At 40.7% G+C, this 25,401-nt stretch overlaps 1 protein-coding gene across 2 annotated transcripts in view; it reads right to left on the bottom strand.

Moving 5' to 3' along the window:
* PRKCA (protein kinase C alpha) overlaps positions 1-25,401 on the bottom strand; it is a 138,150-nt gene that overhangs the window by 36,371 nt on the left and 76,378 nt on the right. For both annotated transcript variants that reach the window (XM_058852261.1, XM_058852262.1), the window contains exons 4-6: positions 10,463-10,574; positions 9,616-9,744; positions 44-200 (exon numbers count right to left, since the gene is read on the bottom strand). In XM_058852261.1, coding sequence (XP_058708244.1) covers positions 44-200; positions 9,616-9,744; positions 10,463-10,574 — 398 coding nt within the window. The remainder of the gene's footprint in view (positions 1-43; positions 201-9,615; positions 9,745-10,462; positions 10,575-25,401) is intronic.

The raw sequence follows: 25,401 nt of genomic DNA, 5'->3' as shown, positions 1-25,401 counted from the left end.
ACACATCCAGAGACCCCCCAGGAAATCAGGGTGTTAAACTCACAACGTGAATGACTCGTTCCAGTCTGGATTCAGGGTAGAACGGATGGTTTTTGTTTTTTGTTTACTTTCATTTTTAGGATCTGGGATGAGCTTCAGTTTGACATAAGGATCTGAAAGTCCATTTGGATCCATGGGAATGAGGTTTTTTGCTTCTCTCACTGTCAATATAAAACACAGGATTACACATCACTGTTAAGAAAGAAATTACATGTCAGACCAGAGTTACTGAAGCACGTTGACAAATAAATAAGATGTGAAGCCCACTTGTCAGACTTGGCATGAGAGAAACTACTTGTTGTAAAGAAAGGTTGTACTGAGTGATATTTATAAGAATAGCAGAGAGCAGTGACAGGAGAGAAGAGTGATTCACAAGCAACACACAGCTCCCAGGCAGCTCTCCCTGCAGTGCAATGATTAAGTACCTAAATCCATCACTGTAATTTTTCTAAGCAGGTACCAATTCTCTGTGCTTTTGTTCCCTCATCACTCTTAGGTTATACAACCACAGATTAGGAGCCAAACACTGTAAGAGCCGCTGCCAGATCACAGGGGATTGCAGAGGATCAGGTGTTTGACACAAGCCCTCTTTGGAAGGTCTCTACCAGCACCCTTCCCACGGATTCACGGCTCATTAGCTGTCAGATGGAATCCTTGGGAGCACTGTCATGACAGCAACCAAAGGAAAAGTGAAGGGAAGACAAGTGGAGCTCCAGCTTCACAAAAATCCTAATGCAGCTTTCTGCTTTTACAATGCCAAAGGAAGAAACCAAGTGAGTTAATTTATCTGGAGTTGTTCCTGATCCCCGAGGAGAGAGGGAACAATCGGAACCGGCAGCTGGGGAGTGAAGGTTGAGCACTGCCCTCCCTCCTGCAGACACTTGAGCAACACTTACACATCCTGGAAGAATTCTGAAGAATAAAAGGTGAATTTCCCTCATTCCCACCCAAACCAGCTGCCATGAACTGGGATCAAGCTGGGATGGGGAATTTGGAGCTCACAGTTGGGCTTCTCAAAATTTGGGGGCAGTTTTGGGACAGCAAACCAGCCAGGAATTCCCTGGGGACAGTCAGACTTTAAGGTTAGAACTGTTTCTGGAAGGAAGACTGCAAGAAGCTCTGCCACGATTCCTTAGGAAGGAATTCCAGCCTTTGAGAGTCACTGCAGAGATTATCCAGGACTGGCACTGCCCTCAGCCACTGCTTTCATTCAGGAGGGATTTCTAAAATCCATCTGCCTAACTGAAGAAATCTGAAGGGAAATTTAGGAAAGATTAAACTTTAAGCAACTTGATAGTTCTTGATGAAAAGTTTTTCAGAAATCTGGACTTTAGAGCCACTTAAAAATCACTTAGAGCTAATGCAAAAAGAAGAAAAAAGGGGTCAGGATCTTCAGCAACAAACATTTACTGTTTGCTCAAGACATTGTCCTCCTTTTCCCCCAGATTTAAACAGCATTTTTATACTGCAACCCCAAAATTCTAGACCTTTCCAGGATTTCAATCTGTTGTTTACCAGCATGGAGGTTAAAAGGCATCCAAACAACAGAGGTATTATTTTATATATAGAATAAGAGGAGTACAGGAATGTGAGCTACTGATTTGGAAGACTCTACTTCATTTGTCAAGATAATTCTCATGCAGAACAGATACCCTGATGTAAATTAATTAATGAAATTAAATCATGGCTGGAAATGAATCATATTAACTTGACCCAACAGTTGACACTGATTAAGTTTCTTAAATTTCTGGTTTTAGAAGGAGAGATAGAAAATGCTTATGGGCTAAAATTTTAGAATAAAGTGTAATTCCATTCACTATCTGTATTCCACAGAGAATTATATCAGGAAAAAAAAAAAATCACTGTGTGTTAAAAGAAAAGAACAGAACAATGTATTTTTCTCACAGACCATTTCATTTGTACTTTTCCACAATCCATGTGTAAAGCTGACCAGGTTTTGCAGCTGGGGAAAGGATTCCTTTCACGACACAGAAATTGTCCCCACTCTCATTTCCTCTGAGTTTGCCCCCCTGGGGGTCTTCACACCTGTGGTCAGCTGGAAAAAAATTTCTTTTCAACCCTTTGAAAAAAACCCAAAACACCCAATTCTTAAAATTTAGTGCCCTGAACAGAATCTTCAAATACTTCCAAGGAATAACATTGAGATTAAATAACTTATTTTAGCTAAGAATTTACAATCCCAAAGGGCCTAAGAACCATGAAGCGAGTGAAGGATGAAGTGACAGCTTTCAGTGCAAGCCGCTTTCTCTCATCCTATATTTGGGTTTATTATTGCTTTTTTGGTGGGTTTTTTTTCAGTCTTCTTCTGCATCCTTTTTGTGACTGCACTGCCAGGTTTGGCACAGGAGCTATTACTTCAAAATCCACTTTTTGATTTTTATTTCTATGCTGCACTTTGCCATAAGTGAGCAGCAGAACTCCCCACGTGTCCTACAGCTTCCTAAAAATACACACTAGTAAGTTTTCCACTAAAATTCTCTGAACAAATTTGCTTAATTTTACCATTTTCAGGCTGAGCTTTTATGTTTAAATTTTACCTGCAGAGGCCCAGTGTGAAAGAGGGAGGATTTGGGGTGATTGGATGGGGGGATGTGGAGGCTCTGCCACAGAAAGATCCCTGGACAAAGTCATCCCTGCCCAGCCCTGATAAATGCTGCATAAAAAGCTCTGGCAGCAAGAGGACGTGGCAGCATGTGTAAAATTGCTGCTTTCTCCTGCAGCAAACACAGAAAATAGAAAAAAAAACAAACCCAAAACCTCTAAATGCAAGAAAGAGAAGCTCAAAGATTAATTGGGAAGGAAAAATGCAACATGCACTAAATACAGGCTGCTAACGAAGTCATTATCTCACTCCCTGTTTAAAGATATCTGGCCCATTTGTACTTTTGTCTGCATAATTAATACCCTCAGACATCTTTTTCCAACTGACTTAGCACTTCTTTTCCTGAGGAAACAGTGTGATGATACTTGTGCTACATCGTGCTTATCAAGAATTAGCATCCAAGTGGTTCATCTCTTTAATGTGCCCTATTTTTAACGGGACACATCAAGTTTCTCTGGGAGAATTGACATGAAGAAGAGATTCCCCTCCCCACCAAAGGCATTATCTCTCGTGTGTGGTTGAGAAAGTTAAATGAAAAATAACTCCACGAAAATAAATCAATTTACAGCGGCTGATTCCTGCTATAATTGTAACCATAGCAAAGAATCTCACCCAGCTTGGTAATTATTGGTTAATTAAACTCAACACTGTGATAGAGATGCTACTCTAAATTAGAGAAGGTTGAAGGGAGGTGCAGTTCAGCCTCACTTTGGGTAGAAACCTGAAATACTACTTGTCAGTTTTCTGTCAGAAATATTAAGGATGATAATAATAATCTCTGTACTGAGCAAAGCAGCTGCCACCAGTTAAATTTATCAACATTTTGTCCAGACTGGAGTCTTGATGGGGACTGAGAAAGCCCACAGATAAAAAGACAACAAAGACAAGTATGGATTGATGTTCAACAAATCCAGTCTTGCTCAGGTTTTCTTCTAAAACTCAGAAATAATTGTCAATTTGCATTATGGACAAAATGTACCATTTTCCTCCTCCTTGTTAATGGAGATCATAAATGTGTTTCAGTGGGAAATGCAGATTATTTGATGACTGTCCTGTGGCTCTTCTATCAGCTCTCTGCTTATAAAGCAGAGTTTATAAGCTCTCTGCTTATAAACCTGCAGTATCTATCCAGGAGCTGTGCCTAAAATTGGGACACCCACTTTTCCAGGAATAGTGCAAGGACATAAGCAAATACAGAGCTGGTTCTTAGGTATTCATACTTTAAATAAAAACCTAAATAAAACAGAGTGGGCTGGCAGAGAACAACTGACATTTCATGTAAAGAGAAGAACTTGAGGCAGGATTTTAAGGAATCCAGAGAGAGGATGACAAAGCTGAAACTTCTTCCATGAGATTGTGCAGGTCAAGAGTTGCAAGCCATGTGCAACAGTGGATTTATAGCTTCTTGTGGTACCAGCAGATAAATTTAATCATGGGAATGACTAAATAGAAGTTTCTGCCCCTTGGACAAAGCTGAATGATTCGAGTATGAGTCCAGCCAGTTCCTTTACAAGTGAGTCACAGCTCCCTTTTGCCTGAATTCCCAAATGTGGATAATAAAACAATTTACTAATCACAGCAACCATTTCTTGCCAATCTTTGAGTCGTGCAGGCAGCTTAGATGAGCAGAAACCTCTCACCCTTGTGCCAAAAGCTGCTTTTAGGAGCCACTGTGAGACTCCAGTGGTCTCACCTGGCACAGTATCCAGAGGAATGAGGGAAAAGTGGGGCTGTTGTTAGCTCCAATACCTCATAAAGTTCCTGTCTTCTCATAACAAAGCATTCTTAAATTGTTCCAAAACTCTCATTGCCTCCTGAAGAAGTTTGTGGTGCAGATTTTCTGATTTTCCTGGTTTACAGGTGCCTTAGTGACTGACAGAGGATCTTCCACTCCCAGCCAAGGAACTTTCTTGTCCAGGTACCCTCCTGCACCCCTCAATCACAGATTAGAAGATTTACCTATTACTGAAAATAGTCTTTCCTCCCATTTTTGGATTTGTACTCTTCACATGCAGAACCCAAAGCTGCCTCCAAAACTGCTCAGCTTTCATTGAAGATTTGTTTGGAGATTTTATTAAACTCACTGAAGGAATCCTTTCTGGAGCTGCTTGTGACTCACAGGTACGAGTGACTGAAACAAACCCTGCATCCCAGGCAATTTTCAGTCTCTGGTTTTCATCACTAAAAGGGCTTCCAGAGACTTTTCTCTACTCCATAGCTACTCCCCTGCCCAGGAAGATTTCATATCCCTCCTGAGCTCAGTGCCTGAGCCCTGGAAAGTGGAACCATAATGAAAACCTGCACGGTGCAGGTGATATACAAGGAACAGCTGATGAATATCCTTGTCTAGAACAAGAAGGAAAATGAACCAACGTTGCATGAGATTTAATTCCTCTGCATTTATTAAGATATTCTCTCCTACTAAAAAAAAATGTACCATCATCCCTAACACTGCTTCCTAAGTTCTTGTGTCTGTAATAGGTTCTCCAGGTTCAAGTTCACCATAGAAGCAATTTGATTTTAGTTTTAATGGAGATTATCTTTATAAAAAATACCATCTTAAAATATATGCACTACTGGGCAGGACAGCTGCTTAATGAAACAAAAAATCTTACCACAAGATGGATCAAATACTCTGGAAAAGGCTTCAGGCTGTTACATTTCTAATTCTTATCTTATATAAATATATAGGATCTAGTTAATATTTTTGGATGCATGCAGATGGCCATTATTGAAAAATTAATGTTTTTTTTAAACACCTTGCATTGCCTGTTTCTTCATGGGAAAGCAAATTTAATGACTGAAGTGGGAAGGAAGCTTTCAGTTGTCACCAGGGCTGGCATTGCTGAAGGCACAGCTTTTCCTGTAATGACTGCAGCAACCCTGCAGATTCTGGGAATGTCAGAAAGAAGATATTAGTGAAATAAACCATGAGATTCATGTTTTTTGAGACGTTAAAAATGTCTCCCACATGGAAACAATTATTTGGGATTCCTTTATAGGAATTTTTTGGTACTTAAAGCTGGTTGAACAGCCAGAACATTCATGCTCCCTTTTAAAGTCAGTTGCAGATATTATGAAATTAATGCTAACAAAGACAGACATTACCCCTGACCTTGAAAATCAGAATATAATTATCAGAGTGTGTTTGGTGGTCTTTTAAGGAAACAATTTTGATGAGACTGTTGAAATGTGCCAAAATCCTGCAGTTTGTGTCCCCAGCCTGTCTGGGCACAGGCTCCTGCCCCAGCTGCACGACAGGACATTGATATACAGTGATATACATTGATATACATTGATATACATTGATATACATTGATATACATTGATATACAGTGATATACATTGATATACAGTGCCAGGAGACAGCTCAGCATTCCTAAATTCACAAATAATCTGGGAAATGTCCAGTAGGGAACACAGAGCTCCTGGGGAGATCAGCTCTGCAGAGCCTCCTGTGTGCTCCCAACCTCTGCAGGCATCACTGCCAGCTTTCCTCTGCTTTTGAATAACAGAAGCACCCCTGAAGGATAAAACCAGATTTTCTGATCCTTGCAGCTTAGGAAAATACAGTTAAACCCCCCTTGAAAATTCTGGGCTGTGCCTAGATGTGTTTTAATCAGATTTATGTAACAGGGGTGCATTAGCTGCCAGAGAGTCACCACCATCCTGTCTCTAAATGAGTGTCAGGAGGGCAGATCCCCCTTGTCAGCTGCTGTCACATCCAACTTCCAGTGCCTGAGAGGTCACAGTTTAAAGTCCCAATATCGTGGCAGCATTTTATATATCAGTGCACCAGATGGGGTTATTTTTCTCCCAAAGGTTATTGTTCACGCACTATAAAAATAATTCAAAAAAATAAAGTTAAAAAAAATCAGAACTGTGATTCAACCACCTACAAGCTCACTCAGAAGAGCCCTAAATTATCAGATGGGTCAAGGAGTAAATGTAAGAGTGAAAAAACTTTCAGCACACATCAGGAGGAAGAAAATTCAGTGTAAAAAGCAGAGATTAAGAATAGCAAAAAGCACTTTACTACACTTAAGAGCAAACCCCTCACGTCAATCCAACCTGTGAAAGGGTCACGAACTCAGAGATTTCAGAAATACGCATTTCAAGAGTGTTTCTATAAAAAGAAAACTACCACATTTCTGTACTGCAAGTGCCATAAATTATTAATATTCAACACAACTCTCAAGCAAGTAACTCAGCCATTGAAAATAAACCACTGATGTTTAAGAATTATAACAGAAATAAGCACTGAATGGGGCAGATTGAGTAGCCCTGGAGAAGATGGTGAGGTTATGGCAGAGGATATCAGCCCAAAATTCCAACTCCTCTGTGAAGAAGTGTTGCAGAGTCCCTGTAGCTCCCACAGAAAAACCTGTGTGTCCACACTGATGCACCTGGGTTGAAGATCTGACTTCATGAATTGGAATTAAATGTGTTTATACACAGGACTGAATAATTCCCACCACTAATTCCATTCAGAACCTGCCAAGCTGGAGACTGCGGAAAATCTGAGGGAGCCACTGGGCAGCTCCTTCCTAGAATTCACTGGGAATTAAAAACCAACCCTATTTCCAACATTTTATCAGGAAAACACTCGGTGAGTGCATACTGTGGGGCTTCTTAGAAACAAAAGGCACCACAAAACCCCCGAAGAAGCAGGCAGAAAAGAGAAATTGGGATGTGCTAAATAAACCAGATCCCCTAAAGGAGCAGATCCCGCAGCTGTCCTGTGCCAGCTGTGCCCTGGTGGGGCTGGCACGGTTGGGGTGGATCTGCAATGTGCCAGTACCAGGGGTTCTGTGTCTTTAGCAGCACTAATGTTTTGCATCCAATCAAGGCTGGCTGGGAAAGAATCAGCAGGAACTAATTAACAAGCAAAACAGGATGCAGAGCAGGGATATTGAGGAATTCAGCTGAAGGAGTTCAACACCTACGGAGCAATTCCTTTGAAAAAGATTCTGACAAAGGCTCAAAACACTCAATCATTGGCTGTTTTTTCTGCTGTTCCTAAACCTCCTGGACATTTAATTCACCTCCTTTCTCAAAGCTAAAGGTGGTGATGTTGTGCCTGGGAGCTCTGAGTACTGCAGATTCTAGCAAAGGTTTTGTCAATAAATATTTTAGAAGCAACGGCATTCTAGGAAAATATTTTTGCATTTCGTAATATGTCCATGAACTGGCAATTGCTAATTTCCTTTTCAGTTAAATATACACAAAAGGCACCTGAAATGTCATGTTGTCTTAGTCCATATGGTATTTTTTATGTAAAACAAAAAAGCAGCCTGCTTTCAGGACAATTGACATTTTTCTTTAAAGAAAGCTTGGAAGTGCTGACAAGCCCCAGCCACAACAGGACTGGAATTGTTTTATACATAACAAAGTTATAGCAAACATTCTTCTTGTTGTCCAGAAACCTACTTAATTGGGGGATGGAAATGTTTTATTTATAAACACAATAGAAATGCCATTTGCCAAGTAAACTCACACCAGAAAGAGCCTATGGAGAAAACCGACAAAATACCTGCTACAATTTTAGTGTTCACCTCTCAGACAAGACACTTTCAAATAAAACTGTGAACTAAAAGAATCCTTGTTTGTATAGTCACTTTACAGTGCCTCTGCTTCACAGTGACTTTTGTCCCTAAAAGGATTAAAACCCAACTGAATCATCAGGAAATAAGCACATGTTATTTGTCAAATTATGTGTATTACTGCAGAAAGTTTAAGCCATATTTAAGAGCCTTGCTGCAAAGCGGCCCAGAATAAAGCAAATATTAAATTTTGTCACTCGGATGATTTTTAAATTAATTCCCTCTCATGGTACAATTACTTTTAGAAGCCACATCACCATCTCTGAAACGCCTCATTACAAAGTGAAACCACCTTCTGTTAATGACAGTACCTTGGACAAATTTCCCCCTCCCACGTTGACAGGAAGCTCTTTGAAAAGTTAAGCCACAATTAAGCATCACTTGGGATCTATTCTGATCCTTTCTAACTAAATTTTAGCAGACTTCTCCTTTTCAGTGCATTTTACAGGGTTTGACAGGAGAATATGGAGGTATTTGGATTTAGAGAGAGCAAAGCCACGGAGGAATAATGTCAGCAGGGTAGTTTTGCTGGGTCTGGAAGCTGTGAAAATTCAGTGGTGGTCTGATTTTCTCTATGCAAAGAAGATGTTCTAAGAAACCTCTGACTTTGTCCTGCTCTGACTTTGCCCCTGAATTCAATTCCATTTTGCAACACCAAACAGGCAGCAGTAAAAGCACCGTACCCTGTTCTGGTTTCATGGAGTATTTTCTAGAATTTCAGGCTTGGGTCTGTGGGGGTGTGGGTGTGCACAAGTCCAAATTATTCACAAATCCCAGAGAAACCCTTCCAAGGAATGGAACTGCCACCCTCTCCTTCCTTCCTTCCTTTCTCTGCCTCCTCCCCATCTTAAACTTAATCTAACTTAAGCTTAGATAACCTAAAGCTTATAGAATGTGAGAACTATCTTTTTTTTTTATTCTAAAACTCACTGGGAGTAGTATTTGGGATTGAATCCCAGTTGCTTTTGTTTATTCAATACCCTGAATTACAGGAAGCAACTCCTCAGCTGATGAAGGTTTAGTGTATCTCTTATGCTCTGAAGATGATGGGTAACTTCCTGAACAGCAACTCATCCTGCTGGGCTGTTTTTGACAAGGAAAACTGACAATACAGTGATTTTCTAACTAATATTTCCAAGTTTTTAAAGCTGTTACTACAGATTTCCTTTTTTCTGCTTATTTTTATGAACACAGTTTCATAGAGTTTCTTGATACAAAGCCATGTTGCATGAAATCCTCCCACTTCTGGAAGGAACTTCTCCATCAGCAGCTTTAATGCACAAAGATCTGACCAAAGTACACAAAATCAGTGTGTATAAAACCTGAAACACTCCAAAATGAGCTGTTTACCTGTAACTTCCAGTTTGTCACCAGTGACTTCAGCTTTCAGATAAATCCTTCCTCTCTTCTCTGTGTGGTCCATGCCACAGAGGCTCGGGACGTTTATCACACATTGCTTGTGAACGTTCATATCACAGGCTGTGGATATAAAAATGGTTTAGATGCCCATGAGAAGCTAAAAATTGTGTGAAAATTAATTAAAAGTGAAAATTAAATGTTTAATTATTGGCAAGACTTTCAGATTACAGCCGCCTGGTTTTCAACCAAACATCGCAGCTGGTTTCCATCTTGCAATACTTTCTGTAGAGGGTTAATACATCAGAAAATAAAATAATCTACTTCAGAAAGCTAAACACATCATTAATGAAGTGCAAAGGAAAAAAAAAAAAGTGAAAATGGAATAAAGACTTGCTGGGAACCTGACTAAGAAAACACAGCATTCATGGCAGCAATGAAGGGAGGCAGGTTTAATTGATTATTAGGTTTTGCTAGTGGGACTCTTGCACGACAAATTAAACACAAGGAAAATACTAGACCTTGACTACAAACTGAACTGAAATCCCAGTCTTTGAGAGTGTATTCACCCAGACAGTCCAAAAAGAGGCTTTCTCAAAATTGCCATGACAAAAGCTCTTCAGCCACATCAAGCTGAATACACCGTGTTCTCAGCAGAAGAGGTGATTTTCATTAGTAAGTTATTACAGTACTGAAATATCCACTTGAAATATACCAGGACTATAAATAGCTGACATTTGAAATGGTATTTTCCAGAGAAACGAAGTAAGAAGCTGTTATCCAGGGCTTCCACTTCCTTTCTAGAACAGCCCTTTGGCAGCAGAAGGAAAACTTCACTCACTGTCACATTTCATGCCCTGGTGCAGGAGCCCGTAGAGCAGCGACCCACAATGGTCACAAAAGGTGGGGCTCCCGTAGGTGTGGATCTTGAACTTGTGCTTGCTTCTGGGATCCTGCAGGGAAAAACAGACACAGAGGTTAAGTCATAAAAGATAAGTTGACACACCTTTAATTTATTAGTTCAAATACCAAAAGCTTTCCAGCTCTGCAAATTTTCCTGCAGCACAATACATTTCAGTGTGCAGCTTGTTCACAGCCTTGCAGCGGTACCTGTGCTGGCACAGGCACATTGCCCTCAGTTCCTAATTCTCCTTTTTATGGTGCTGTAAGAAAAAATGTGTCTGCTCAGGCCTGTTCCCATGATTTATGAACACTAAAATTCATTTACTGACTGCTCACCTACATAAAGTTGAACAGCAATGTTCTGTGGCTGAAGACTCACAGACTGATTACAGAGTGTTATTGTCACTGCTCTGAAATGTGACACAAAATACAGCAGAACTGGGAAGAAACTCTTCATGGGCTAATCTGAAATACGGTCCAATGACTGTAAAATCAGGATTTTACAGATGGGATCATCTTGAAATGCTGCAACTTTATAATCTCTATTGTTGTAAATGAAAGGGAATGAATTCTATCTTGGCACATGGTAAATATTTTACAAAGACTGCTGTTCCCATCTGATTTTTGAGTAGAGAAACTTAAGGGTGAGGACATTTTAAGGCTGCCAGCGGCTTGGAAATGTTTCCTAATTTAGATCCAGTGAAAGGGAATACACCCAAATCACTTAAACATTTGACACATCCAAAGACATCTTGTGTTTCTGTCAGAGAAAGGTTCCCCTCTGGAAAACCAGGAACATTTATTTCAGAGGAAGAAACCCCATCTTCCATATGTTCACCCATGTCAGGCTCACTCCAGAGCTCCAGATGTGCAATTCTAAAACAAACACGGCGATGGCCCTGTCCTGTGCACACCTTTATCCTCAAATCCTTTATGGCCCCTCCCTGCATTTCATCCCTGCACAGCCTAGGGCAGAAACTGGGGAGAGAAGTAACTCTTCATTAAAAACCACGCTGGGGTTTGAAATCCATCCTTGTTAACACTCTTTTCAGAAAGACCATGGAAATTGAGAAATGCCAGGTTTAAAACACCCTCAATGAAAATACAACTGCAAAACGAGACATTAAAATGTTTCCCTTCTGTCTACATTTTGTATTATACCTTTATATTGGGTAAGAACTCTTAAATTGTCTTATAAATGTACTGGTTTAAAAAATTTACCTGCCAATCAAAGCTTTCCAAAAAATCAAAAGGAAAGCCCAGCATGTTACTCAAAATGGAAAACCTGCTGACTCTTCCCTTAAAATGAAAAAATTTCTGAAGAAATTTGGGAGCTTTGAATAGTAATTCTCACAAAAAATATGATGATGAGAAGGCAAACCTTTGCCTTCAAATTTTACTGTTTTGCCATATTAACCTTTGTGAAGGTTTTTAGTGTTGGTAGCATTCTTCATGTGAATTCATTTTGATTCTAAGTTTTGCAGTGAATATATAACCACTACTTTTCACTGTACGGAAAGAAATCATAGAGCACCCAGGATAACAAGTAAAGACTTCACCTTACAAATTCAAATTGAAACTATTTCAGTAATTCTGCTCGTTGTACAGCCTGAGACATGAAATGCAAACTGCTACCAACTGTATTTATTTTGTAAACACAGTGAACCTAAATGGAGTGACAGCCAGGGCTCCAGAGAACATCTGTTTCATTATTTATTAAAGGCACAGCAACGGGGCTGGTGGCTCAGGGTCATGGGAACGTGGCTGTGCAGAAGGGTTCTCTGGTGGCTCAGTGTCTATGTGCCTTCCAAACAATTTCAACCATGGTTGGGAAGCCAATTCTTCCCTAAATTGTTTTGTTTAGGTGGCAGAAGGGGACTTATTGCCTTATAAATATCTACACTAAAATGTGGCTCTGGTGAGACCTCTGTGGCTGAGAAGGACAAAAGCCACAGCTCCTAAGAATGACACTGAATAAACAGAGTTTTAAAGTTGTGTTTGACATCTGGCATAAGTGGTATTTATGTGTATAAAGTAATGGTGTAGAGGGGAAGGAAATGATTACAGTCTCTGTCGATTAAATACACTGAACCCGTGAATTAGACTGAAATTATGGAACACTGCCAAATAATTTCATTCCAAACTATGGGAAATTATTATAGTCAATGTCTACAAAATACATTGAACCTGCATATTATACTGAAATTATGGAACACTGCCAAATAATTTCATTCCAAACAATGGAATGTGCATATAATTAAGTTAAGCAGGGGTGTGTGTAGTTTAAAAATGTTGTGACATGTAAGGACAACTGTTCTGCACTCACTGAAAACCAACACAAGTGAGGGCTCATGCCTGACTACAAAGCTCTGTGTGGCTACAAAATCCCAGGAAAAGCATTCTTAGAAAACAACAAAAAAACAGCCACATGAATAAATAAATAAATCATGTTGGATCAAACTTTGGAGCTGGCCTTGTAGGAGTCAATGTATATAATTTGAATCAGTGTTTGCTTTCTATACTGAACCTTAGTTTTCTATCCTTGTGTGAAAATTCTTACTGTGGGGCCTTTCAAATCAACAATTGGATTTGAATTAGATTTTGTAAGAAGCAAATATGTCCTATTTTAGCTGTCGTTGTATATGCACACACACAGTCATTCATAACAAGAAGAGGACAATGGAAAATAATACCAAAACTGCTCCTGAACTGGACACTTTGTAGGAAATCTCTCTTTTAAGATCCCTTTAATAGAATGTCCTAAAAAATATCTAAAGTCTGCCAAGTAAGAGAGTACACTCTTAATCAGTGTTTTATCCTATTTTCTGCTTAATTCTCATGCTTTTTTGGGGTTTCTTTTGGGAAATTGAAGTGTAGAACATATTGTTATTTAGGAAGCAAGTCCAAGACCATCTAGAGAAAGCCAAGAGATCACTATCCACCCATCACAGATGATAAAATTTTTCATCTTGTTCCTATATTTGCAAGGATTTCTCATGCACTTAGAACTACCCTTGAATCTACACCTTTATACATTGCAAGCTGTAATTATTTATATTAACAGCAATTATTTTATCAGTTGTTAATAAGGGTTCATACTTGCCAGTGTTAAATATGCATTAATGAACTTATGTGCATCATAGAGGAGATCACGTTGTCTTTAGAATTTTTTTTGGCTAAATTATGGAGCCAAAGGAAAGCTCCTGTAAATTTTCTTCAAATATCCCCTTTTCATCAATGTAAACTTTCAGTAACTCCCAAAGCAGAGCTGGCAGCCCCATTTTGTAGTAAACACAGGGAGCCAAGCCAGGATCTGACAGATGAACTGCCAAATAATGGCTGCTATTTGCAAGAGAATTGAACTTTGCATTAAACTTGGCATAGATTAATTGTGAAACTCTAAAGGGAAAACCTGCTCCTGTTTCCAAAATCCATCAAAGTTATGAGGGGGGAAAGTGGCAACGGGAAAGCAATGGGGAAGCACTTGTTCAGCAGTGATGGATGATGTGCTCTATTGAAATTCGTGTTATTTCTGTGCTAAAACGTGAATTCTCTGCTATGTTAAGACAGTCCTCCATTTTTGTAAGTACAACTAAATGCAATACAGTGTAATTAAATGGGATAAAAACTTATGGGCAATTGAGATCACGGACATTTAGATATTTTTCTTTGAAAAACCTTTGAATTGGCAAAATTTTAGCGCTGCATTTGCATTCTTTCTAATAGACTGAGGTTTCAGCACCTGCAATGATACACATGGGGTAGCATCCCTATAAAGATGAACCAAACATCTACACCCCACACAGCTCTGCAAAAATCAGAATATTATTTATTCTGCTAAGATGTAGCAGATGTGATTGCAGAGGGGAGCAGCCACAGAGGGAGGGATCCACCAGGAGAGGGTTTTACACACCAGCACCAGGTGGAACTACTGAAAAAAACCTGAAAGTGGAGCAGAAACAAAATAAATAATGACTTTGCAGAAAGTACTTTCCCAGACATCTCTGGATGTGCTCAGAGGGGTTCAGCCAGGAATCCTGCCACACTCCAGCAGAGGGAACCAGAAGAACACGGAGGCATCTCCCCAAACCCCACACATTTTTCCATCTATCAACCACCACTGAGCTACATCCTGCCCCCCTGCCACCATCCCTGCCTTCTTCCTTTGTTTAGCACAAATGAAGCCATTTCCTTTATTGAACAGCAATGGAAAGCACCCCCCTGTGAGAAATCATTCCATAATTTCTGTGGCTCTTAGGCGGGGGTGTGCAATAATTGCAAGCGCATGGTTAACCAGCAGCACATGTCAAACTGTGCCTCAACACAACACAAAACAGCTTATGAGAATTACAGCTCGGAATTCTTTCTAAAAGCTCCCTTTTGATCGGAATTTTATTCCCCCCGATAGCAACACTGAACCTGCTATAATTTTGCAGGCATTAGATCACCACATTGCCTTTGATTTTAAAACACACAGACCCCACTCTGTGCACCAGTGCAGGTTTTCCATCCCATTATTGTTTGTGAGGCCTTGCCATGGGAGGCAGCAGGGCCCAGGATCCCTGCCCTGCTGTGCTGAGCCCGGCGTGGGCAGCACGGGAGGGAGGTTCTGGCCCTCTGCCCCTCAGCTGAGACCCCTGAGCCAGAGCTGTTCCTTCAAACACCGATCTGAAGGGCAGAGCTGCCCCAGCCCTGGGCCCAGCACAGCCAGGACCTGCAGCTGCTGCACAGAGCCCAGAGGAGGCCATGGAGATGCTCCAAGGGCTGGAGCCCCTCTGGAGCCAGGCTGGGAGAGCTGGGAGTGTTCACCTGGAGAAGAAGAGGCTCTGGAGACACCTCAGAGCCCCTTCCAGAACACAAAAGGAACCCAGGAGAGCAGGAGAGGGACTGGGGACAAGGGCTTGAAGGGACAGGACACAGGGAATGGCTTCCAGTGCCAGAGGGCAGGGATGGATGGGATTCTGGGCAGGAATTGTTCCCTGGGAGGGTGTTGAGGCCCTGGCACACATTCCCAGAGCAGCTGGGGCTGCCCCTGGATCCCTGGCAGTGCCCAAGGCCAGGCTGGACAGGGCTGGGAGCAGCTGGGACAGGGGAAGGTGTCCCTGCCATGGCAGGGGTGCCACTGGATGAGCTTTAAGGTCCCTTCCAACCCCAACCATTCTGTGACTCTGTGACCTGTCCGTGCCAGAGCCTGGGCTGGTGATCAAGGTGTGAGGAAAAAGGACCATTTTCAGTCATTAATGACTACACATGAATGCTAACAAGGTGTTAGGCAGGAGATAAGTTTAACTTATTAAAAATTGCCTATGGTTGGTGAAAGGATTTTTCCCCGTAACAGAATTGCTATTTTTGTGATCATTAAAAAGCAGGAAATACAAAAGTGCAAGTGTAAAAACATTTTTGGAGAAACAGAGAATTATATTTTCCATTACAAAAACACCTTAACGGAGTTTCTGCAGATGAGCTGAGGTCCTCAGCTTGCATCAGGGCCTACTACAATAAAGAACAATTTTGTGTAAAGAAATGCAAATGTACCAAATTTTCCATTTTGTATTTCCATAACAGAACCAGAAGATTATTCTTCATCCCCAGTCAAACTTCCATATATTTGTAGTTACTGATTTAAAAGGTGCACAGGAAAAAATAAAAAAAAAAAAAGCTTAAAATTTTCAAACTACTTCACTTAGACAAAAGATAAAAGTAATTCCTGAATGTCAGTAGCACAAATTTTGGTGTTTGTGTTTCTGCTGAAAACAGGGGTGACAATATATTCTACGTATGCAAAACAACTTACAAATTGTTACAAGAGATAGGAGGTCACTGTTCCTATTTACCAACAGAAAAGCCCAGAAGTACTGGCAGGTGTTTTCCTCACTTTAATACACATCTTTTAACCATTCCCTGCTGTGGCAGCACCACTGAATCCGACATCTTTCTATGTCCCCCCTCCAAATCCTCACAAGTATGGATCTGCTGCAGCAGATCGATGAAACCACTGCAATTTGTACTGCACATACTTCCCTTAAAACAGCTTTAACTTCCCCCAGCGAATACCAAGTTAATAAAACATATTTGAGAATATATTTGAGCGTGGTTTTCTCTGTACAGAGCCAAATCCTACATTCAGCCCACGCTGTCCTCAGGCGAATTTCCCTCTCAGTTCTGAAGGTCTCCAGCTTTTCTAAACACCTTCCCAGCAGTGACTACAGCATCCAGGATCCTGCTCAGATACCACACCTGAGACACCTTCTTCTGTTTGTTATTTATTTTTGCACTGAGCAAACAAAAATATCCATTGGTGATTTGCTCTGCCTCTTAATTTAAGAAAACAGCTTCAGCTTTGAAGCTGCAAGAGCCAAGGAGCCAGATGCTTCTACTGGAAATAACTTCCAGAGCTTAAAATATGGCTTCTGTCATCAGAGCTCAGGAGCAAGGAAGAGGAAAAAGTCCTGGTTTAACTGGTCACCAGCTTTGCTCTTCCCTGGCTGAGTGAGACTGGGAGCAAAGAGAATGTGAGACTCTTGGGAATGATTAAGATAATACAAATTTTTAATATAAAATGTACAAGTGCTTAAAGCTCATTTGATATTTTCCCTCTCAGAGCTGCAGCGCAGAGAAGTTTTATTGCATTCAGAGAAGTGCAACAAAAGATCAGACTTTGAAATCAGACTTGTACTGCCTCAAAATCAAAAATATCCCAGAAGGGCTGAGGCTGGTTGGGATCTCTGAGATTCCTGAGCCCAAACTGGGCTCTAAGTGGGAAAAATGAGCAGGGTTTGGTTCATGGGGTTAATCCTCCCCAGCTTCAAGACACTTCAGAGCTCCAAATCCACCTGCCAAGCACCCAAATAAATCCCCAGGCTGGCACACCAAGAGCTTCTTCCTGCAGTGGAGGAGGACAGGGATGGCATGAGTGTGCTTTCCTACTTGGTGAGAAATTACACCCAGGCTCTTTCCAGGAATCTACCTCCAGGCAGAATGCGAGGTTTGGAGTGACTCAAAGGAATAACGGAGAAAGAATTCATTCATTCAATCCTCTGACACCTGCAGGATGGGAAACCTGAACATACTGGGAGGTGTTCAGAGCATAAATAGAGTTGTATTCAACTCTACAGTAACACTGTAAGGTACTGGTGGGGTAGGGAAACAGAGAAAAAGAAAAAATAGCAAAAATAGCAAAAATACAGGTGGTTTAACCTTTGCAAACCCTGCTGTGCCTCTGCCAGACCTGCACCAGCACCTGAAAGCAGCTGCAGGACAGCAAGTTCAAAATCCAGCCTATTCTTCCCTGGGATTGAGGCTTGGGATGACATTCAGAAAGGAAGGATGAGTCTTCAGTGCTGTAAAAGTCTTTTATTACTCTAAATGACACTCCAGCCAAAAACAACAACAAAAATCTCTTTTCCCGTTGTTACTAAGACTACTTTCACTCTTTACTACTCTAAAGAGAATTAAGAAAGTACACAAACAGAAAAAAACCCTCTCTTTAAAGAAAATTAAAATTTTTCAATCAGCTGTCTCTTCTCTGTAATTGTATAGAAGAACATAACGTGAACACAGTGCAAAATGATTCAAAGGCAGATTTTTCAGTCCCCTCCTGGAATTCACAGTAAATTATTATTTTTAATTAGAAGAAACAGGTGGTCATTGAATCAACTGATTTTGATTGCTGCCTTTTGTTTATGTTCTTCTTGTATAGAATAGAACTGATTGAGTTGGCAAAGAGGGAAAGAAGATCTGCATGACTGTGCTCCCAGGGATTTGTAATTTCCTAATTACTAGAAAGATACATAAATCCGGAAGGGACTCGGTGTTTACTGGGTTTTGGGTTTTTTCTTCATTCTTTTTTAATGAAGAAACTGCAGTATAATTACAGAAAGTGCACAAATGAAAGATCCTGTTAGAAAATGATTCACAACTAGGAGAAATGGAGAGTTTGTTTCGGATACAACTCACTCTCGTGTTACTATGTACAAATCATTTCAATAAAGATGAAATCCAGGGATCTGGATTCAGAAGGAGTACTAGAAAGCCAAAGACAGTCTGTATATGTCTTGATTAAACCCCCTCATTTATTAGCTTTATAATTTTGTAATTTGTTAATTAATTTGTCGAATACAGATACCCTTTTCAACACAGAGCACCGTTTACTCTTTGAATATATATTACAAAATACAGGTTAAACTGATCAGAAGCAGGAAGTAATTTTAGTAAATTCCTGCTGTATAGAGGAGTATTGCTGTTTCTCCATAGGTACAATATGGTGAATTGTCCAATATTCCAAATTACAGTGGAGTTGCTATGCTTTTCAATGCATCTGCAATGGGATTGGGTGCAGTGATAAAGGACTTAACTGTGTAACATCAGGTTGCATGAAAATTATTCTATATTAATATACTTCTGTACAATAATTTCTCATCCCTTCTTAAATATTTCAGTATGTTTGAGTACAAGACCTTCCCATCAGTTCTTAAATATTTCATTATTGGCCAACTTGCTCATGATAGAGATGATACAACTTTTTCCTCATTATCCTCAGCCAGAGCTCATATCATTCCCTTAAACAGAAAAGGAAAGGAGGTAAAGGCTGAAAACCAATATCATCTAAAATGCCCCATTTCCCTTCAAAAATGGTGACCCTGAGGGCAGAGGAATCAGTTGAAACAATTCAACATGTGCTGGAGCTGGAACGCTGCTCCTACAGGGAATTGCATGAACGTTGATCCAAGAATTCAGGGGGAAATGGGATTGGCTCCAGCCACCCTTTAGGAAGCAATTAGAGCCCTAAATGAAGTTCACTGTTGGTAAATTAAAGCTTCAGAGTCTTGGTGACCCTGAACTTCCTGACCGCAGCCAATGGCAAAACCAAACGAAACTCCAGCTTTTGTTTGTAAAGCCAAAGCTGCCCTTGGCTACTCCTCTCTCAGGTGGTTCGAATGAAGTTTTTTACAATTGTTAAGTGATAAATTCAAGCCCAGAATCCAGAGCTGAATTGCCAAAAAACATCCCAGAGCACAGTGGGAGCGGCGCTGTGAGCGCGGGTAAGGAATGCAGCTCGCTGAGCTGATTCAATATGCAAGGCCCTGAATAATAACTGGTTTACATTTCCCACTCCTCCTCCGTTTTCCCCTCTAAAATGGTGAAGAACCCACCAATTTATAGAGGCACACCTTACTTGTTCTCACTAAACCCTTACCCACCTATTTACATCGCTCCTTCTCTTCTTCCCACCTCCCACAGCAGCAGCTGCACACTCCAGCAGATTTCCAAGAAAAGACATTTTTATGTCTGGGTGCATTGCTACCAAACAGGAACATGCAGCATCCATATATACACCAGCACATGGTCCAAAAGCTGAAGCTAACCCCACTAACTGCTGCACAGATTTGTTTGTGGAAACTGAGTGCTGCAGGAGGGTGTTCCCTGCACAGTGAGAAGGAAATCCAAGGAGAAGTTGGTCTGTCCCAGGGAATTACACAGAATCAGGGAACATCCCGTGAGACACTCCCCAGAGCTCTGCATTTCTCCTTTACCTTCATTTCAAGTTAAGAACTGGCACATGCATTGCTATTTCTCTGGACAGACTCCACTGGAATCCTGCACTGATGTTTCACAGCAGGTATCACATCCCTGTCAATCACACACAAGCTAATAAATACATTTTAAAATTTTCCTGCCCTTTACAAAATGACCCATCTGTTTATTCTGGTACAATGGCAAAACCATGCTGAACTGAGGGGAAAAAAGAAAAGAAGGCAGAAACGGTGCTTGCTGAAAAGTCTGAGAAATTTTTGGTTCAGAATCAGTCAGAATTTCACAACTCAACAGCTCCCTCACAGAAGAACCTGTGGGGTGGCCTGCTGCTTTCCATTTGACAAACTTTATTAGACAGACATGAATCTGAAACACCCGAGCAAATTGCCTTCAAAGTTACTCACTGAATAATTCATTTTTTGCCTGATATTTTATACATTGGTTAAGCACCAAAATAAAGGCAGGAGGGAGGGTAAAATATGCATAATTTAAACCCCCATGTCTCTGTTCTGTTCTGCATCTCAGCTCTGTGTTTTCAGGGCTATGAACGTTACCACCTATAAACCAGGCAGAATTTTGTCCTCCAGAGACAAAAATTCCATGAGTGATCTCTACCTACAAATCCCATCAATGATTGAAGGATTTGATTCAAATATGTTTATCTCCAAATCTACAGCTCAGTGTGAAAAACGCTGCTCTCAATAAATCATAGCCATGATCACACCATGGGAGATGCTCAGGCACAGAGTCCTTGGATGGTCTTTTACATTGTATAACCACTCAAACACTATTTATTTCTGCATGGAACAGATGTTTTTCCATATGTCTAAATAACCCTTCTTCAGAAAAGTAACTCAAGCACATTAAATTTTGCAGACCAAGAAATATAGACATCAGACTCGGTGGTATTTATAGAACAGTTGGGATCTTTTCTATAGGGAAGTCAGTATTTCTCTTTATAAAAAGTCACTAATCCTACTCCTCTGTATAAAACATAAATAGGCAGCTGAGAGTGAATGTGCAAGATGCTCTGACATGCTTTAGCACTCAGATCCTGACCTTACAATGGCAGAGATCCCAGCCAAGCTGTCTGGCCCATAACATTTTTCCATGCCAATGTAGCAGTTGCTATTTATCAGCCAATTAAAAATTCACCAAACAATATTGGAACTGGGAAAAAAAAGTTAACAGTGCCCAGTAAAAGCCCTGAAAGAAGGATGGGCTTTTAGCACAGGCTCCTGATCTGCCAGTATTTGGCAGCTCTGTGTTTTAAAGCCAAAATTCAATGCCACCCTCAGGGAGGAAAGTGTTTCACTGGGACCACAGTTGAGGGCACACTCAGATTAAAAACAAGAACTGACACAAATCTGTCCCTTGAGTCAAATTTGACCCTTTTCAGGTTTTCTAATCAAAAATCTGAACACAATAAGGACTGTTTAATCACATCAGAGGAGTGCAGGGAGCCCTGGAAGGATTTCCTCAGGGCTGCCATCGCTGCGTTGCTCCGAAGGCTGGATGAATCTGAACTGCTTCACAGCATCAGGAAAAGTCCTCACAGCATTTAGCAATGAATTATAATGAAATCTATAAATATTTAATGTCTGGAAATTAACTCTGCCCTCTTCAAAGGGGGGAAGAAAAAAGGAAATACAGAAAGCCTTCCCCAAACCATTTAGTAACATGGCAACTTCCTTCCCCAGCTATTTCAAGTCTGCCCATCCCAAAACCAATCCATGGACACAAATTTTAGTAATAAGCATTTTTCCTTCTCCTTCTTTAATGAGGGTGTTTTTCTCAAGGCTGTTGATGCTAAAGGAGCTTCCCAGATTACACTGAAGGCTCTGAGTTTGGAAGAAAGCCTGCACAGAAGCGTTTTGCTGGCACAGTGCTCCCAAGAAAGGGAAGGGAAAGGATTCCTACTTTTTATTTCTCAGAAATCACTTTGTGGGTAAGAAGATCCCTCAGAGGAGCCCCTGATGATGAAGATCTCACTGCAGAAAACACTGCAGTGTTCACTTACACCAGAGCACCATGAACCTCTATAAATACCTTGCTCTCCTCGTTATTGTGAACAGAAACTAAAAACCACGGCCAAACTCTCCAAGAATCCTCGACTGTGACACCGACTGTAACAGTTCTTCATTTTACAGGTCAAGTAAGACTCTTCAGCACACATTCCTCTTTCCTCCTCCTCCTCCTTGGCCTGAGAGCTCCCAGCCAGTGCAAATTTATGGTGTCCTAAAAGCTGCTGTGCCTGTCATCCATCATTGCTAAAGTTCACCCTCTTGAGTGCTGCCAGGTCTGTTTTATCCAGAAAACGCATATGCAAGAGCAACAGAAAAAAAAAATAAAGATAATACATAAAAAGCTTTAATTTAATAAATAAATAGCTTTTTTCGTTCTCTTTGCAAAAAAGGGGGAAAATTGTGTTATTTTGGCTCTATCCTCATTTCACAAAATTCAGTCAGCAAACACGTATTGGGAGTCCCTGCAATGACAACGGTAATTACAACTGTAATTAATTTGCCAACACGAGGTTGGACACTTGTCTGCTGGTTGCATCATTTATCACTCACATTCAGCCTTTAGCTGGGCGCTCTGCAGGCTGATATTGCCACAGAGGAAATAAAAAATTGGAAAGATCTTATGTTCTATTCATAAAAGGTATTCCAGGGCAATGTTTATCAGGATTACAGCATGCACCCAGGAAAATTGCTTGCACGGATGGCAGCAGAGTAAGGGCATTATTCCTCATCTGCAAGTAATGTCATTCTTTAAAAGAAGAAGAAAAGAAACCGTTTTTCCTCTATAATACCAATCTACAGATTAACAGAGGCTTATTCTAGCACTGCCAGCTAAGCCTTTGTAAGGCTGCATCAAAAACAATTATTAAAATTAATCCCAGGTACAAGCGGAATTGCATAATAATAATCCTGCTGAAAGAAAAATCTGCTATGATAAACACGTAGAAAACTGACATGAGGAGCAAAGAAAACACCTTTGAAACCCAGTTTTGGCAACACTGCTCAGGTGCTGGGCCTGTAGGACCACATGGACATCACTGGTGGCATCCAGGTGTCCGTCCTTCCTTCTGTGGTGGCCACTTTGGCAACAATCTGGACATCCACAGCCGATCAAGAAGCAGCTGGAGGTGTTTTTTTAGTTGGAGATTAAACTAAATATAAAACCCTGGGAGAAAAATGCTTCCATGATTGACTGCTCTCTGTGCACAAGATAGAAAAACCTAAATGCAAAGCAGATATTAATGAAGGAGCAGTCAGAAATTACAACTTCAGGGGTCCTTAAGAAAATTCACTTCATCAAAGAAAATGTGTCCTCACCATTCCATGAGGCAAACCCAAGGAAACAATAATGTGTGCCCTCCAGATGAACTTTCACATTTCAGAGACAACCAATGGCTTCATATAATACTTTTACAATGTGTATAATCTAAGTTATTAGATGGCAACATAATGCAATTAGCATGACAAAGCTTAATACTAATATAAATCCTTCTGTTACAGCTTATATTGAGAATTTAATACTCAGGAAAAAAATCTGTTCATTGTTCCTCAGTGGGCCTTTGGTTTTTATAAAAATTAATTAATTGATGGATTTTAAGTTTGCACGAAATGCTTCATCTGTCTCAGTAAACCAAAGATGAGCTGCATCAAGCAGATATTGTATTTTATTGCATTTTATTCCCTGTGCTGCACAGGGATCAGGGGTTTTGCACAACAGAGCTGCAATCATGGTACAAAATGTACTGTAGTCCCTCTGATGCAGGACATGAAGTGTTTGACCAGAAAGGACAGGGGAAATCCATGAACTTCAGCAGGTGGAGAGCACAGAACACACAAAGGTGTAGGGCTAAGCCTCATGTGACTGCTGCATTTCCACTCAGATTTAGGGCATCTCCATCAAATTCATGGAGGGGCTGTGCAAACAAAACAATACCCAGTACAAAGATACCTTTTTTCTTTTTAAATCCAGATAAAATCAACATCTCAACCTCTTTCCCACATTTTGGACGTTCCTGTTTGCTCACAGTCATACCTGAGTGTTAAGGCAGCTTAGATTTTTATTAGAGCTCTCTCCACTGCCCTTTTTTGGAGATTTATAGCCAGCTTTAATGCCTTGAAACGGTGGCAGGGACAATGACAAAGCACTTCTCTGCTGGAGCAGGCTCTGCCTTTGCAGGTGCCTTTGGAATGTGACGGATTTTTGAAGCCAAAAGTGGTCGCTGACTTTGCACCTCCCACCCTTGGGATTAATTCCAGACAAATAATGTGGGACGTGAGCTATGGAAGGGCAAACCTCAGTTCAGCCACGAGGCAGAAATCATCCATTCTACAAGCAGGGATTGTGCCCCACAAATGAGGATTATTCTGGCTGCACTGCAGGGCTGGAGCTGCTGAGAACGAGCTGCTCAACCATTTTCTGCAAATGAGTCGCTGAGGAAGGAAAGGCCATGCTCTGGAGATCTCTGACTCCAATCTGAGAATTTCTAACAGCCCTTCATCACAAGGAAATGAATTTATCTGGTACCAGAAACATCACAACCCCCCCAGTAATTCAGCATTTCTGCTGCATCCAGAGCAGCAGCAATCCCCATCTCAGGGTGCATTTGGGACGAGGCAAGAGTCTGCCCCACCTTGACATGGACTTACTCTGACATGTAATCAAAGCCAAATCCAACCCAATTCCCAGGCCAGACAGATTTTTTCTGCACCTGTGCCAATTATTATTGTTGTGCCTTAAGTTTCTCCCCCAGCTCTGCAACAGGCTTTGACTTAATATTAAACAACCTGCCCTGGGTTACTGTGAGCAAGGTGACAAAAGTCCAAACCACAAGAAATCCCACAGCTGATTGTGATCGACTCCATTTGGCACAGAAATCTATAAAAATGCATTCTTTAAGAAAAAAATTAATTGTAACCCAGAAATAAGATCAGTTCAAACTGAAACAAAAATGTAGTTTCATTATAAATATCAGTTAGAAAAGTCAAATTAAATCTGTAGTAAAATGAAACATGGTTACAACATTAAAAAAAAGTAATGATAATGTTAAGTATTTAGAAAGTCATATTACCTCCCCTAAACTAAACATGGTTTTAGAAGTGGTTGAAACAAATGTGTCTCTATGAACCACTGTAACTTTTAGTCCCAAATTCACCAATTTTCTTTAAATTCATTCACTGCCTGCTCGCCTTGCCCACAGTTTCTGCCATTACCTTTGTGCCTGGCTCATCAATCACAGGATCAGAGACTGGCACCTCTCTCCTTCCATTCATCACTTCCCCATTTGCCTTCAGCACTCAGCATCATTAATTTATCAAGTCT

Source organism: Poecile atricapillus, chromosome 17 (genome assembly GCF_030490865.1).
Source record: "Poecile atricapillus isolate bPoeAtr1 chromosome 17, bPoeAtr1.hap1, whole genome shotgun sequence".
NCBI classification, from domain to species: domain Eukaryota; kingdom Metazoa; phylum Chordata; class Aves; order Passeriformes; family Paridae; genus Poecile; species Poecile atricapillus.
The sequence above is the reverse complement of the archived record's forward strand: the minus strand, read 5'-3'. Positions and strand labels throughout refer to the sequence as shown.